Raw genomic sequence first — 16748 nt, forward strand, 5'->3', positions numbered from 1 at the left:
GGTTAGATAATTGTAATGGACATTGCAATGACTACCTTTCGGTGTCATACTGACAAATATACAATTTGGTCTCTTGTGTTAACTGGCTCAGATGAGGGCACTACAGCTGAGTGAACTATAGTCATGAAAAATCAGCTAGAATCCCCACTCATGGTCACTATACAGTGACTGGTGGAAAGTAGAATTGTGAATCTGGGTGTATACAGGATAAAATTCAGCTCTGATTTCTGTGCCATTCCCTTCCCCTCTTCCATAGTTGGACAATCTATTGATATTCACTTGAAGAAAGACTAGCAAGCCAGAATTCACTTCTCAATATCAGACATTTGGTCCTCATTTTAGGAAAGAAAATGGTTTCATATTTATTATTTAACAAATTGTACTGCAATTTGCAGTTGGTGGGAGCAATTTCTGTGCAGTACAAACTTAGCAGCTGGGAGGTGCAAAACTGAGGTTTGTTAGCACACCGCTGGTGAGAGAGTCCAATTACAGCCTGACCAGTTTTAAAATTAAACAAGGGGCTGAATTTTTGGTGGCGAGCTTCAAAAAGTGCACGGCTTGCGTGCGAGACGTGCGCCCTGGAGTTGCCCGATATGTTGCGTGGCGGCTCATTAGCATGGAGGGGATGGACTGCCCGCTTCTGAAGATGTAGAAGGTGCGGGCACTTCATCCCCCGCGACAGTGCCTGGTGCCATTTTTAAAGGGCTTCAAGCCCTGACAGGTCATGTAAATTTTTAAAGGTCCCAGTGTGCGAAAACTTCAAATAAAATTGCAGTATCACTTTGAATCACCTCTCCCACCACCCCGCCCCCCCCCCCCCCCCCCCAAATGAGTACTCAATATATAAATTGCCCTATTCCTCCAAAACAAACTTTTATTCTGATGCCGAACTTCCTCTGAACTTCGTTCCCTTTGACCCTGAACACCTTCTCACCAGCCCCTCAGCCAATAGTAAGAGTTTTACTCGCGCTCTCTCTCACCCCCACCACGCCTTGTAATATTCACTCCTCCCCACTTCCCCCCACCAGTGTCACACCTTGGATCTCCGAACAGAGATCCGAAAGCGCGGGACTTCCGGCAACTGGCCGGAATAACGGTGTGGGACAGCCGTTGGGACATGGTAAGTGTTTGTTCATTGATTTGCATTTATTTAAATATTTAAATAAATGCTCTGTCATCGAGCAGGGGGGCTGCCCTAAGGCCTTGCCTCGCCAGTAAAATGGGGTGGGGCCTTCCCAGCGTCGAGGCCCAAAGCGGGCCTCTCCCGGAAGTATTTATCGGGCCCTCGCCATAACCCCCGACGTCAGGGGACTTACAATATTCAGCCCAAGGTGACATAAGCAGTTTCCATTACAAATGTCGGCATAGGAATTTGTAATGGAAAACAGTTTTTAAATAAATTACCAGTCAGTCTCCCATAATGTTGCACATGGAGAATCAAGATTAAGTGCAGTATTCAAGTTAGGCAGGCTTAAAAGGTGAAGGATAATTGTGCCTCGACAAAGGTATGATTGCGCTGATGGAGATGAGACTAGGAGTTGGGGTTTGGGGAAAGGTAGATCAGGGTTAGAGGGGATGAGAAGCTACTGGGATGAGTGAGGGGGGAAAAGTAGAGCAAGTTTGTGGGAGGGGGGAATGGGAGTATGGCTGGAGGAAGTTAGAGGCCTGTGGGAGGGTGAAAAAGATTGAAGGTCACCAGAGGTGCAAGAGCAGGCCTGGAGCATAGATGAGGTGGCTGCACCAATGGAATTGTGACACTAGCATGTCACAGAGCGGGGAGGAGATGGAATGGGGAAGAGCATGGGGCGAGGGTGGGAGTGGATACTTGGTGGGATATAATACAAGGGATGCCAGTAGTCTTTTTGTAATATCAACGTATATTGGCTGAGTATAATTTTTCATTTAGTGTTTTTCTATGCTAAATGAGCCCAGTAAAATATATGCATGGCACAGGGTACTCCATTTTTAATGAGTTTGATTTGTGGATTCTGAACGAATTCTAAAAGTTTTTTTTCATGTGTCAGTAATATTTCAGAAAATATTTAACTGTCAAGACACATTGTAAAGAGAATTGAGGTTACATAAGCCCAGACTTGACTGTAGGAGTGTCCCATTTCTCTGGATGTTAAAAGACCAAAGAGAAAACTGATTTCTACAGGGTCATTCTGTATCCATATGGACATGAGCCAACAACACAAAGCTGCCTTTAATTTGTTTTCCAGGAGGCTACAAAGGTTAGGTGGTATGGAGACTGAAATGTCACAAGAAGGCTGACAGATGGTGCAGAGTGTGGGGGTGTAGTCTGTATTTGTTGCATTTAACCTTCAATGTACTTTTACCATAGAAGTATACCTTGGTGCCACTGGGTAACAAAAGAAAAACCTTGCCTTTGCTGGGAAATTTATTGTGTTGGTTCAGTATCCTAAAAATTATAATGGAAGATATTTTTGTTTGTTCCTGTTTACTTTTTTTATTTTAAGAGTTCTTAACTTTCATAGAATCATAGCATTTTACAGCATAGATTCAAGTCGTTTGGTTCATCAAGTCTGTCCCAATGTTTTTCTTGACTTGAGCTAGTCTAATCCCACTCTCTTGCTTGATCCCTATACCCTTTAATAATCCTTTTTTTAAAAAAAAATTGCAGATTCTACTTAGTGATGATTTGTGACCAAAAAAATCCACATTCTAGCTTCCACTACAATTTTTATGATAGCATTAAATTCTGTTACTGTCCCTTGCTGACCAATGAAAATAGTATGACTTATGACCCTGCATAATCTTGAAAACCTCGACCATATCACCCCTTTACCTTCTTAACTCTAGTGAGAAAAGTCCAAACTTTTCAAGTCTCTCTTCACAACTGTAACTCCTCATCTCTGGTAACATTTTAGTGACTCTATATTGCACCTGTACCACTGCTTTAATATCCTTCCTGTGACCTAACTGATGTCTTGTGCAAGTTCAACATTACCTCTTTGCTTTTGTATTCTATATCTCTAGCTACAAAACCAAGGCTATACCTACCTGTGCCACCTTTATGACCTGTATGTCTGTACTCCAAGGTCTTCTCCATTCAAAATCTTATTATTTAACTTAAATTTTGGAGCTAAGAATAGGAAAATAAAGTATCACTTCATATTTCTCTACATTGGACTTCCGCTACCATCTTGCTGGTTTTTCTGACTACCTCCTACAACTTTCACAGTCCTAATCACGATTGCCCTACCCCTTTCTCCCAAAGTTTGGTGACATCAGATTTCCATATTGTTCCTACAATTCCCCAGTCCAGATTATTTATGAGTACGAAATACAGAAGCCCTATGTGGAACACCACTCCTCACACCTTTCTAGTCCAAGATACTTCTTGCCCACGTCCTTTGCTTTCTGCCTGCCAACCATCTCCATTCGTATGACTGCATTCCCCTGAATTCCAAGCGTAATTATTTTTGTCATGAGTCTCGTATGTGTTTTAATTAGTACAACCCCACTGAGCATAACATTTTGAGATGAGTGTTATGTTGGGAATGGGGATGAAATACCAAAAGGTGGGAGAATGAGAATTAAAAAAAACAATTCTCACCAACTCTCTGTTGAAAATTAGAGTTAAATGTCTAAAGTGCTGGAAACAGAGCATGTGTTGCTGAATGTACAGTAACCAGTTGATGATGTTTTGAGCAATGTAATCCACTTGCTGGCACCTTTAAATAAATAATTTTCAATGGCCAACGCGTCCTGCTTACACATGATCCATTAATGATTGACCCAGGAACACAATTGGAGTTTTGTTTTAAATAATCTGTTTGGTTTAAAAACATTGGCAGTATTTTTGGTATTAATTTTTATATTAAAGTAAAACATTATATGCAAGTAAATTTGGCTATCACACATGATTAATTCCTAGGCTTGCTGACTCCACATTCTGAATTTAAAGGCAGAGAAAAAGAATTTCCCCTTTCAAAACACTTGGGAATGCACCTAATTAGAATACTTTTCCTTTGTTTTTTTTCTTCTCTTCTCAATTACCCAACAGAGACCCTGAAATTATTTCCTATTCATCTTTCTTGCTTCCTAAGTTAACTTCTTAATTTAAACAGAGGAAAATAATGACTGGCGAAAAGCTGATGCAACATGGACCAAAATGCAAGAGGAAAATGTGATTCCCCGAGAGCGAACACTCCGATTGCTTGCTGAAATACTCAAGACCAATGGTCAGGAGATACCATTTGAAGTTCCTGAGGTACTAATTTTTTTTTAACCAACAGTGATTTAGTTTGCATTTCTTAAATCTTATTGAAAGCTTAATCAAAATATATAGTTGCTATAGAATTTCTAGTTAAGGCACCAGTTATTTCACAAATTTACGTAGGAACAGGAGTAGACCATTCAGCCACTCTAGCCTCTTTCGCTATTTAATTAGCTCATGGCTGATCTGTACTTCATTTACTTGCCTTTGTTCCATGCCCCAGATACCCTTGCCTAAGAAAAGTCTTATCAAGCTCAGTCATAAAAATTTTAATTGACTCAGCAACCAGAGCCTTTTTGGGGTCTAACAATGGCTGTCTACAACTGAAGCATCACTTCCTCACTTTGGAATTCCAACCCCCTTGAGGTAAAAGCTAACATGGCAGCAATCTTTCCAACTACTTTTTGCACCTGTGCACTAGCTTTTTTTTATTTGTGACCATAGACACCTAAATTTCTTTCCTCCTCCATAGGCCCTATTAAGGGAATATTCTGATTTGTGTCTCAGATCAAAAGTGGATAACCTCACATTGCCTGACATTTTCTTCATCTGCCATAGTTTTGCTCACTTAGTCTGTTTGTCCCTTTTGCAATTTCCTCCTTCCATCCACACAACTTATTCTGCTTCCTAACTTTTAGTGTCATCTATCAACTTGAATATAAAGTTCTGTTCCTTCGTCATTAGTATATGGGAAAAAGCCGATGTCCCAGTACAGATCCCTGGTGAACACCACTTGTTACATCCTACCAACCAGAGAAGATATCCTTTATCCTCATTCTCTTGTCTCTTAAATCCCAACCAATTACGAAGCCAACATAACATTAATGTTACACTTGCAGCTTAAATTTCTTCACACACCAATGTGGAAAGTGCTGAAAGCTGACTGTTGGCAACCAACTGAATGAAACCTTCATACAAATCACAACCTTATCTGCTTAAGTGTAAGGTATTGGAATAATTACATAACTTTGCAAATGCTATAGATCTGAGTGACATCCCCCAATTGCTTCACCCAGGAGTTGGTGGCTGTGCCTTCAGCTGTCTAGGCACTTAGCTCTGGAATTCCCTCCGTAAACCTCTCTGCCTCTCATAAACGAGGCCTTCCGAAACTCCACTACCCGTATCCTAACTCATATTAAGTCCCGTTCACTTAACACCCCTGTGTTCTTTGACTTAAATTGACTCCTGAATAAGCAATGCCTCGATTTTAAAATTCCCAACCTTGTTTTCAAATCATGGCTTCACCCCTCCCTATTTCTGTATACTACTCCAGCCCCACAACCCTCTGAGATATCTGTAGTTCTGTAATTCTGGTATCTTGAGTACCCCTGATTTTAATTGCTCCACCATTGGCTGACCATAGTTGACTGTTGGCAAGCAAGGACTTGCAACTGAATGAAACTTCCATATAAAATCACAGCCTTATCTTGTTAGTATATGGTACTGAAATGGTTGCATAACTTTGAATAATGCAGGTCCAAACGACTTCCCCCACTTCCTTCACTGAAGCTTTCATCGCCATGCCTTCAGCTGCCAAGGACCTCAGCTCTGAAATTCCCTGCTTAAACCTCTCCACTTCTGCACCACTCCACCTCTTTCCTCCTTTAATATGCTCCTTAAAGCCTACCTCTTTGGCCAAGTTTGTGGTCATCTGCCCCAATACCTTATGTGGCTCGGTGTCAATTTTTATCTGATTACATTCCTGTATCGTGTGTGTGTATAAGCTGTTGTTGATATAAAGGTGGCGTGTTGAGAACCAGTTTACAAATGTTTTTCTGTAAGGCAGCTACATAAAGTAATCTATAGTACATTTTATTATTGTAGGTTTCCTAATCTTGCGGATAGTCAATTTTTGTGTTGGGTTCAAATTGTATCTGCTGACAGTAATAGGATGGGTCTGCAGGTGGTAAAACTGACTGAAGACAAACTGAATTGCAACTTGCAGGATGAGCTAATCTTGTAAAGTTAGAAGCAATCAACGCATTTGACTAGTGAGTTTGACAAATATTGAGCTTTGCGCTGGTGAATGGTGCAGGGAAGAGGAAACTACTAATATGATCTTATCTGACTCCTGGCAGCTGTTGTGCTAAGGATTTTTGTTTATTCGTTCCTGGGATGTGGGCATCACTGGCTAGGACAGCATTTACTGCCCATCCCTAATTGCCCTTGAGAAGGTGGTGGTGAGCTGCCGTCTTGAATCACGCAGTCCATGTGGGATAGGTACACCTACAGTGCTGTTAGGAAGAGAGTTCCAGGATTTTGACCCAGCGACAGTGAAGGAATGGCGATATAGTTCCAAGTCAGGATGGAGTGTGACTTGGAGGGGAGCTTGCAAGTGGTGGTGTTCCCATGCATCTGCTGCCCTTGTCCTTCTAGGTGGTAGAGGTCATGGGTTCGGAAGGTGCTGTCTAAGGAACCTTGGTGCGTTGCTGCAATGCATCTTATAGATGGTGCACACTACTGCCACTGTGTGTCAGTGGTAAAGGGAGTGAATGTTTCTGGATGGAGTGCCAATCAAGCAGACTGCTTTGTCCTGGATGGTGTCAAGCTTGAACGTTGTTGGAGCTGCACCCCCCCCAGGCAAGTGGAGAGTATTCCATCACACTCCTGACTTGTGCCTTGTAGATGGTGGGCAGGCTTTGGGGAGTCAGGAGGTGGGTAACTTGCTGCAGGATTCCTAGCCTCTGACCTGCTCTTGTAGCCACAGTATTTATATGGCTACTCCAGTTCAGTTTCTGGTCAATGGTAACCCCCAGGATGATAGTGGGGGATTCAGCGATCGTAATGCCATGGAATGTCAAGGGCAGATGGTTAGATTCTCTCTTGTTAGAGATGGTCATTGCCTGGCACTTGTGTGGCACGAATGTTGCTGGTCACTTATCAGCCCAAGCCCGGATATTGTCCCAATCTTGCTGCATTTCTGCACAGACTGCTTCAGTATCTGATGAGTCGCGAATGGTGCTGAACATTGTGCAATCATCAGCGAACATCCCCACTTCTGACCTTATGATTGAAAGAAGGTCATTGATGAAGCAACTGAAGATGGTTGGGCCTAGGACACTGCCCTGAGGAACTCTAGCAATGATGTCCTGTAGCTAAGATGATTGACCTCCATTAACCACAACCATCTTCCTTTGCGCTAGGCAAGAGTCCAACCAGTGGAGAGCTTTTCCTTGATTCTCATTGACTCCAGTTTTGCTAGGGCTCCTTGATGCCATACTCAGTCAAATGCTGCTTTGATGTCGAGGGCAGTCACTCTCACCTCACTTCTTGAGTTCAGCTCTCTTGTACATGTTTGAACCAAGGCTGTAATGGGGTCTGGAACTGAGTGACCCTGGCGGAACCCAAACTGAGTGCCAGTGAGCAGGTTATTGCTAACCAAGTGCCACTTGATAGCACTGTCGACGACACCTTCCATCATTTTATTGATGATTGAGAGTAGACTGATGGGACGGTAATTGGCCGGGTTAGACTTGTCCTGCTTTTTGTGTACAGGACATACCTGGGCAATTTTCAACATTGCCGGGTAGATTGGAAGATAACTGTTGATTTAAGTGATGCTGTGGAGTGGTATGACATGGGTTCATCCATACTCTTTGCTGAACCATTCACTGTGATGAGATGCCAAATGGAGTCCAGGTATTTTTCCCAGAGGGAGGAGAAGCTGTAATGAATGTCATTCTGACAGTCCTCGCTCAGACCAGCCAGTGTCTGAGCAGCATTGGGGAGTCATCCATGCCACCTGTCAGTTAGCAGGGTGTGTACTCTTAAACTCAAAGCAAGAGAGCAAAATGTCTTAAGATGCCAAACCTATAGAAGAAAGAAATGAAGGCTAACATTCATTTTGCTTCTTTTATAAGTTTGTTATTGTTCCTCTTTATTTTGCACAAATCTGACATTCTAATTATTTTTAATTGTTTCTCAGACATGGTATGAGGACGCTGCAGCATCCACTTCATCTGCTGCTCTCAGTCAAGCTACACGAGCAAGAGCTGCCAATTTGCCTGTTGATTCTGCCAGTGACTATCAGCGCAGACTGCTCATACTTTGCAAGAAGAACAATATTCAAGGTACAATTTGTGACAACTTTTAAAAAACAGTAAATTTTTTTGATCTCCAAATTAGAAATTTGAACTTTGTTCATACCTAGAGACAAAGCTCAGAAGTTAAACCCCAACTATTAACATATTCCTACCTATTTGCAGCCTTCTTGAATCATTTTTACTAATCTTAAAAGTTGACTAAATTAATAAAGATCATGTCTTGTATGGTATTGAACCATATAGGCCAGGGCAGCCAACAGCTGATGTCCTCACTGTGGGAGAGCCTGCAAGGCTAAGATGGGGCTCATAAGCCATCTGTGAACCCACAGCCGCACCAGCATTTCACTTCAAACCAGCCATCTGCAAGGAAGAAGTGTCCTCAACACGAGGGATTACCTATGATGAGGATGGACTACCCCAGCATCTGACTACCTTCAGAAGAGAAGAGAATTGCAGTAAACGCAAAATGTAGCGTGTCCTGATGCACACTGCTGTCAGTTTGACCCTTTACTTTCATTACTCCATTGTGCAGCTGCATACAATATTTTAGAAAACAAACTCTTGACTCAGTCCCTCCTGACTTGAATGTGCTCTTATGACATTGCTGACAGTTTATATCTTTTTTATCCAATCTGCTTTCAGTATTTAAATGGGGTCCAATTAAGTAATTATTCGCAAACTCCATGTTAAGGGGTGTTCAGGTCTGGAACATAGTTTTTGAAAGGGTGGTGGAATCACATTTCATAGGAACGTTCAAACGGCAATCAGAAATGTATTTGAAGAGAACTAATTTGCAGGGTTATGGAGAAAAAGTTGAGGTATGGAACTAAATTGGACAGCTCTTTCAAAAAGCAGACACAGACATGTCGGGCCAAATGGCTGCTTCCTGTGCTGTAAAATTCTCTGATTCTATGCTACTAATTGTTACTGTGGAGGAGAATAGAGATTGAATGGAGAAATCTACTATGTCCTTGAGTTCCTCATCAATAGAGTGATCTCGTATACTGCCAATTCTTCATGAATCCAGCGATCTGGTGTACCACTGGTTTGTTTGCAATTGCAGAAATACTGTCAAGTTTCTCATATTTGACGATCTCTTTTCCCTACCTGAAGATTCCCTGGGAATCTGAGTTAATAAATTTTTATGAAGAAAATTTTTTTGAAATCTGTCTTTTCTGTTACTCCCATTCAGAGGATTAAAAGTGATATTTTTGGTCTGTACAATATGTTGTATGAAATGTGATGCCACTGCAAAATTATATTGTGCCTTGGAGGCTGTTCCTTTCAGTTCTGGTCTATTTATCGATTATCAGATCTGGAGTGTCCATATCCTCACCTCCAATCCTAATTTCTAAACTATGTATGCCTTCTCACTGGACTTTTCTGACCATTAGCTTATGTTTACTTTCATAGAACATCCTGCAGCAAGTCACATTGTGTAAACTGGTTTGACACTATGCCATGAAAAGGCTTCTGACATTTTTTTGCTGCCTTAGTCCAACTGTTACTTTGACTCTAAGTGTTAACCTTGGCTCAGTGGTATGACTTTCTAAACTGAAGGTGGTGTGGCTCAAGCCCCACTCCAGGACTTGAGCACATAATCTAAGCTGATGCTCCAATGCAGTATTGAGGGAGTGTTGCACTGTCAGTGCATTATCTTTTGGAGGCGATATTAAATCAAGGACCCATCTGTCCTCTCAGGTGGGTGTAAAACATCCCATGGGGCTATGCAAAGAAGAGTGGAAAAGTTTTCTCGGTATCCTGATCACCATTTATTCCTCCCCAACATCACTAAAACAGATTATCTGATTGTTATTTGTGAGACCTTGGTGTGTTCAGATTGGCTCCCATGTTCTCTAAATTACAACCGTGACACTTCAAAAGTAATTCATTGGTTGTGTTGCACATTGGGACATCCTGAGGTCTTGAAAGTCACTATATAAATGCAATTCTTTCTTCTGACGCTCTTCCCATACAAATAAGGTAACTGAATTTCTAGCTAGCATGAAAGGCTTCGTACCTCACTGTTCCCATTTTTGGTTCAATTACATCTGCCATTCAGCTGTCTTATAAAATTATGCCCATCACACCAACGCCTAGGTTTTCAGATATTGGAGTTACTTATACCAGAATGGCCATTAGGGTTACACTAAAATGGAAATGTGCCATTTGCACCTAATTCCCGTGATGGACCATTCACAAAGATTTAAATGAAAAGTCTGAATGGTGTCGACAACATACCAATCTCCACTAGGTTTGGTGCTGCAAGTGGAAAATTGTGTTTAACTGTACTTCCAAGCGGGGGTTACTTGGGTTGTTTCTTAAGATGCATTGGGCCAAAAGCCCCAGAAGCAAGAAGGCAGTGTGCAAAACCCACACTGCACTATCTGGTTGCTACTGATTTTTTTTTATATTATTGAAAAAAATCGTTTCACAAAATGCATTTCTCTGTTCTCCGTTGTGGTATTTAAAAAATGAATTCATAAAATTTAACCTTCAGTACTGAAGGAGACTAATAGCTAGAAAATAGTTTCCTTTAAGCTGTTGAAAATTAGCTTTTCTTTGACATTTGTTTTTAAGGGCTTGCAAATATTAGCAGAGTGGTTCATTATAATTCTATTTTAATGGAAACTCTTCATTTTTGTTAGAAGCCCATAACGTATTCCTGGAAGCTGAAAAAAAGGGTCTAGTACTCAGCTCAGCTGCTTATTCAAGCTTCATGAACACTCTTCTGAGTCATGGGTTATTGGAGGAAGCCATGGATGTCAAAAGCAAGTAAGTTTTTTATGGAGTGAAGGCCCTAACAGTAGTTCAGTCTTTTAATTGTAGGAGAAGATTTGAAAATAGTGAAACGTAAATCCTTTATTGTCTGTATTACACTGTCTCATGTACAAATTGTTGATTTAAGACTGACAGATGGAAAAGGAGAAATCACGACTGAGCAATGGGTGCTTAGGCAGGGATTAAGGGGATTGGCTCTGAGTAAGAAAATCCAGAGACCAATGCTGTATTATTTGAACCCTGGAGGCTGAAAGTGACTGAGGGGTATAGTTTAACCCTGTACTGTGTGAAGGATTTTCTTGGGATTGATCACAGTAATTCTCACATGACCCTAATTCCCTTCAGATCTTCAGAATTCTTGAGGTCAAGTAATGTGCTTGCGGTGGACGAGTGCTGTTCAGTTTAAATGCAGTCAGATAATTGTTCAAGTTTAGCTCAAATGGCCCTCTGATAAATTGTGTAATCCTCATCCACTGAAAGATTGTACAGTATGGATTATGTACTTTTTTGCAAGGATTGACACTTTCTGGCTTTTAAAGATAATGTTCTTTCATCATTAAAATTTTTTAATTTCTCCAAGGTTGTCATGCAGTGTTTGATTGGTGCATTGGATGGCATTTAACACAGGAAAGCTTCGGTCCAGAAGGACCGTCTTTTGGCAAAATCTCATGCCTGTAGAAATGCCCAGGAGGAAAATGATCTGTGTACAGATTATCAGGTAGAAAAATAAATCGAGGATCTACGAGAGAGAGGAGAGAGCTAGTGTCCTAGTAATGTGGATATGTGTGAGGCAATACATTTTACAAAGAAAGGGCATAAGGCATGAAGGCTGTGGATGAGCGAAAGACCTAGGTGTTTAAATACATAATTCCCTGAAAATGTGAGTCATGGTCGATTAAAACCATAAAAAGGCTAGTAAAAATTTTTTTTGGTAAGGACATACAGTCAGAGAAAAGGGGCCATGATGAAGGTATTTAAAACCTAGGTTAGGCCACAGTTAGATTACTGTGTTTAAGCAAACTACGATAGAAAAGACATTTACTCAGATGATGCTAGGGATGGGGAATGTCTTAAAGAGACTTGATAGGGTTTAAAATTGCAAAATGTTTTGATGGTGACTAAGGGGGAAAGACTATTTCCTCTGGGTAATGCAGTGATGATGGGCAATCAAATTAAAATTATCACAAAGTGTGGAGGGAGTCATGGAGAAATTTTTTACACCGGGGGTTGTTCAAGCGTGGCATGCTTTACCACAGGGAGTGGCACAGCCAGAAATCATTGAATCTTTCAATGTGAAAATGGATGAATGTTTGAAGCAAAGGAAAATGCAAGGTTATGAGGAGAGTGCTCGGCAATATGATTCATTTTGGATTGCTTTCGCAGAGATGAAACTGGAGCTCTATTACCCAAAGTTTCCAGCTGTTGCAGGGGGAACATTCTCTGTTACAGTACTGGATCATTCCATTAAGCTGTTATCTACATGATTGAACCTTTCTCCAGAAAACGAACTAACTGCTGCTGTCACTCAGCAAAGTACTATTTTTATTGGTGTGATTAAATTTATTGAAATGTTGCATGCCTGCCAGTAAATTTTGCAAAAAAGCAGCTTTATGGTTTCATTGGTAGAATTGTCACTCGATTGGAAATTTATGATAGCTGTGTTTTTTAAATTATTGCCAGTTGGACATTTTAACCTGCAGTACTATAGATGTTCTTAATATTGTAGTGCATTCACTAATTGAGTAATAAAGTAAAACCAAATCGAATAAGAGTGTTCCACCAGAAAACATGAGTGAGGATCGAGGAAGTTGAAAGAAATCGGATGTTTGGTGTCTAAAGAAATGCGTGAGTAAGTGGGATCAGAACATTCACATGCCTAGGAAGGAGTTGCTGAGCGATCCATAGACTCAATGATCTGCAAGGTAATGGAGCCAGATCATGGATGCCTGTTGTTTGAGGCATCATACAAAATTGGAAGTACAAACCAGGCATATGGGGGTAAATGGAAGTGCTGAGCAAAACTCCCAAGAGTGATGGCAGGAGCAGCTGATTTGGAGAAGCATAGACAGGCTGAGAAATGGAAGAGGATCCAGAAGGAGGAAGACCAAAACTAACCTGGAAGGATCATTACATGCATTACAAGAAGACTGGTAATGCACAGATTCTGAGCAACACTGCTCAAATAATGGATGAATCCAACCACTAATTTCATTATTGTACTTCAACCATGACTTTCTAGTTTAAATCAGCTTGACTTAGTGATAGCATTCTTGGCTCTGATTCTGGAGGATGGTGGCAATGCAGTGACATTTTATAACGAGTTTTTGCTGTTCACTATCACGTAGACTTCCTGGTACCTGCAATATATTCAACAAGAGCTTAAACCTGCACTTGTCAGTGGCTGATGACTAATAGGAAGTGGGTTGGGGGGTTGCGTGGGTGGTGGTTGGGGGTGCCTGTGTTGTGGATGAAGGTATGCCGCTTGTTTACATCCAAGGTGACATGCCTGATTATGAAGGTTTGGAATCAGGTCAATTGTCTAAGTTTTATTTTATTTTCCTGAAAGCATTCAAGTGAAAATCTTTCCCAAGTATGAATGCAAATTGCTCCAATTTTCTTTTAAATAAATGCCTCAAAGAATGACTTCATATGGATGTGGTGTAATTTAACAAGGGACACAGCTCATGCAATTTCAGAGTCTGGAAGCATGAGGCACTAATTATGAAACTGTGGAACACACAAATGCTTTTGATTGTATCATTACATTTAATTGCCTGTACCCAACTGGGGCATTCCTGTAAATGTGGGTATGTTCCAGTTGACTCAGGAGCAAAGCTCAAGTAATCCAAATGCATCATCTGAACTCTTGAGATTGGATTACTGCTTCAAGATTCCTTGTTATGATTTAAAACTCATTTATTATATACAATAAATTTGAATTGGAGCAGGGTACTATTGTGTGGTGTATTTTATGTGACTGAGTGTATTTCTGATGCTGTTTGAAGATCAAGTAAGTCCAGTATGATATGGAAAAGATGTCATTACTAACTTGCATGATTTGAAGGTATTTTGGAATGACATGACTGAATCTGTTGTGCCAGGTTACTTTTAAATGATGTTTAATAGAACTTTTCACAATCTGAATTGGTGAATAATAATTGTGAGCAAAAATGTCTACTATTCAATGGTAGTATGTCCATTTTTGTAGCTTCTTGTCATGTTGTAATGTCTCAAAGTGCTTCTGATAATAAATTGCTTTTAAAATACATTGATTGATATGTGGGAAAACACAGAAACAATATTAACATTCCACAAACAAGCAGAAAGATAACTGACCAGTTGATCTATTTTTAGTGATATTGGTTTAAGTTGGAATGTTGACCAGAACAGGACAGCAGGCCTCTTGCAATCTTTAGTGTCCATCTGATCCACCTGAATGGTTTAGTGTCTCAGCTGAAAGTTGACGTTAGGCCTGCTGAACACCCACAGTACCAAACTAGCTTTTATCCTGAAACCGTAGACATTGAAAAAGTCGCAGATCAGAGTGTCAGCCTGTAGGTGATTTTGGTGGGGGTTGCTGGTAGAGAATCATATATTGCTGTGAAGTCAGATTCACATACAGTATCCGCCACTGATAGTTGTTCTAGTGCATCCAAACAACCAAGACACATTAACATTGGGAGGATATGTAGTTCATCCCAAAGCCTACACTGTGTGGATTCGTCCATTATTTGAGCAGTGTTGCTAAGAATCTGTGCAGTGCCAGTCTTCTTGGAATGCATGTATTGGTCCTTCCGGGTTAGTTTTGGTCTTTGGACCAACTGAGCCAAGCTGACAGTGCTGTGTAACAGATGGACTATAATTTGTTGAACTTTCATGTGTGAATTGTAAAGCAATTGTACATTTTGAGTGCACAGTGGGATAAAAGATTTTAAATGCTTTGTAGAGAGAGTGCAGTATATATTGTGGTCGAATTGCTAAATTTGCAGCCAGAGAATCAACACAAAAACCCAAATGATGCTTGTATGTCACATGCCACTTAATGGCTGCATGAGGTGTTATGTAAATTGATTTTAAAGAGGTACTAGTGGTTCTGTCACATAGTGTAGGCTTTGGGATGAACTACATATCCTCCCAATGCTAATGTGTCTTGGTTGTTTAGATGCACAAAAACAGCTGTCAGTGGTGGATATTGTATGTGAATCTGACTTCACAGCAATATATGATTCTCTACCAGCAACCCCCACCAAAATCACCTACAGGCTGAGACTCTGATCTGCGACTTATTCAATGTCTAATATCCGTATGTTTAAGCGATAATGTTCTAGAAGCTAGACCACTTGCTTAAACATTACTCTCTCTCTGCTGCCTAGGGTACTACTTATGGCAGCTGTCAGAACCAAAAAAAAAGAAAGGGAGAGAAAAAACACTATTTCAGTATTTGACGTTCCAACATAAAAGCTGTCTACAGGTCGACATTTGTGGCAAAATTTTTAACATTGGAATGGTAGTTTTTATAATTTCACCTCAGTCTCAACCATTTATTATCATATCAGAAGCATGTCAGTAATTCCTTTCTAAATGTCTGCTTCTTTAGAGTTGAGACCCGCATCAAGGGCTTTACACTGAACGACGCTGCCAACAGCCTACTCATCATAACGCAAGTTAGGCGGGATAATCTGAAAGGTATGTCACACATTATGACCTTTACATCATGTTAATGCCTCTGCAGATTTTCATGTAACGCCTTTCGTAAGCTCTGATAAAGGAGTCCATTTAGCAAATTACCTGCTTATCAAGAGTCTTTTGTAGTAGCTGAGAGACATAAATTACTATATATGCATCTATAATACAACTGAAGCTGAATATGAATGTACTTGTCATTTGGCCACTTAGTCCAGTTTCCATTCCATTTAACAGACGATGGTTTTGTCTTAGCTAAAACATTGGGCTGCAGACGTACGGGGGTGGGTGGGTGGGGGGTGGTGGGTGAAAGTACAAGCTTTCAAGAATTTTAGCAATGGATGAATGAGCAAATTCACCTTTAAATAGTAACAAAATAATAAAAAATCTTACAGCAAAGCAATTTCAACTAAAGAAATTTTGTTGAAAATAAGACATTGGATAAAAACTTTTCCTCAGTGATAGGTAAAGGAGATTCACAAATATATTTTCATTGAGGTATTTGCAAATAAAGTTATTTTCACGTGGTAAATTAAATGTACATACTGAGATGCTGTTGGAAAAGGCTGAGATTAACAATTATAAATACATCTTGTTAACAAAATGGAATGTACAAAAATGTCAGACTTTGCTTTTGTAAAGAGTAGTTTGCTTTCTTTAAATTTATGTTCCTTTAAGTTGTACTGTTTTCAGCAACTTAAAGGTAAAATTTTATAGATAAGAATTTGCGTCACTATTAATTGCCTCTGATATCTTAAATTTTTAAAATATTTTTTCCAATGCTGTTTCTTTTTCTGCAGCGTACATTAAGTTATGCTTACATGCTTAAACTTCACTCATAATTATAAAATTAAGTTGCTCTCAAAGGCATTTAATTATAATTGAATTGTAGCAAGGTCTTTATTTATGAAATGGCATGTCAGTTAGTATTTGAATAGTTAAGAATGCAACCACGTGTTTATATTGAAGATGTTTTGTTTGAAGTAATGGCAATGAAG

At 40.2% G+C, this 16748-nt stretch overlaps 1 protein-coding gene across 1 annotated transcript in view; it reads left to right on the forward strand.

Annotated features, from left to right (window-relative positions):
- Positions 1-16748, forward strand: part of lrpprc (leucine-rich pentatricopeptide repeat containing) — a 154880-nt gene that overhangs the window by 124651 nt on the left and 13481 nt on the right. The window contains exons 28-31 of the mRNA XM_068045217.1: positions 4095-4237; positions 8169-8313; positions 10935-11061; positions 15665-15753. Coding sequence (XP_067901318.1) covers positions 4095-4237; positions 8169-8313; positions 10935-11061; positions 15665-15753 — 504 coding nt within the window. The remainder of the gene's footprint in view (positions 1-4094; positions 4238-8168; positions 8314-10934; positions 11062-15664; positions 15754-16748) is intronic.

The sequence above is a fragment of the Heterodontus francisci genome, chromosome 13, assembly GCF_036365525.1.
Source record: "Heterodontus francisci isolate sHetFra1 chromosome 13, sHetFra1.hap1, whole genome shotgun sequence".
Taxonomy (NCBI): domain Eukaryota; kingdom Metazoa; phylum Chordata; class Chondrichthyes; order Heterodontiformes; family Heterodontidae; genus Heterodontus; species Heterodontus francisci.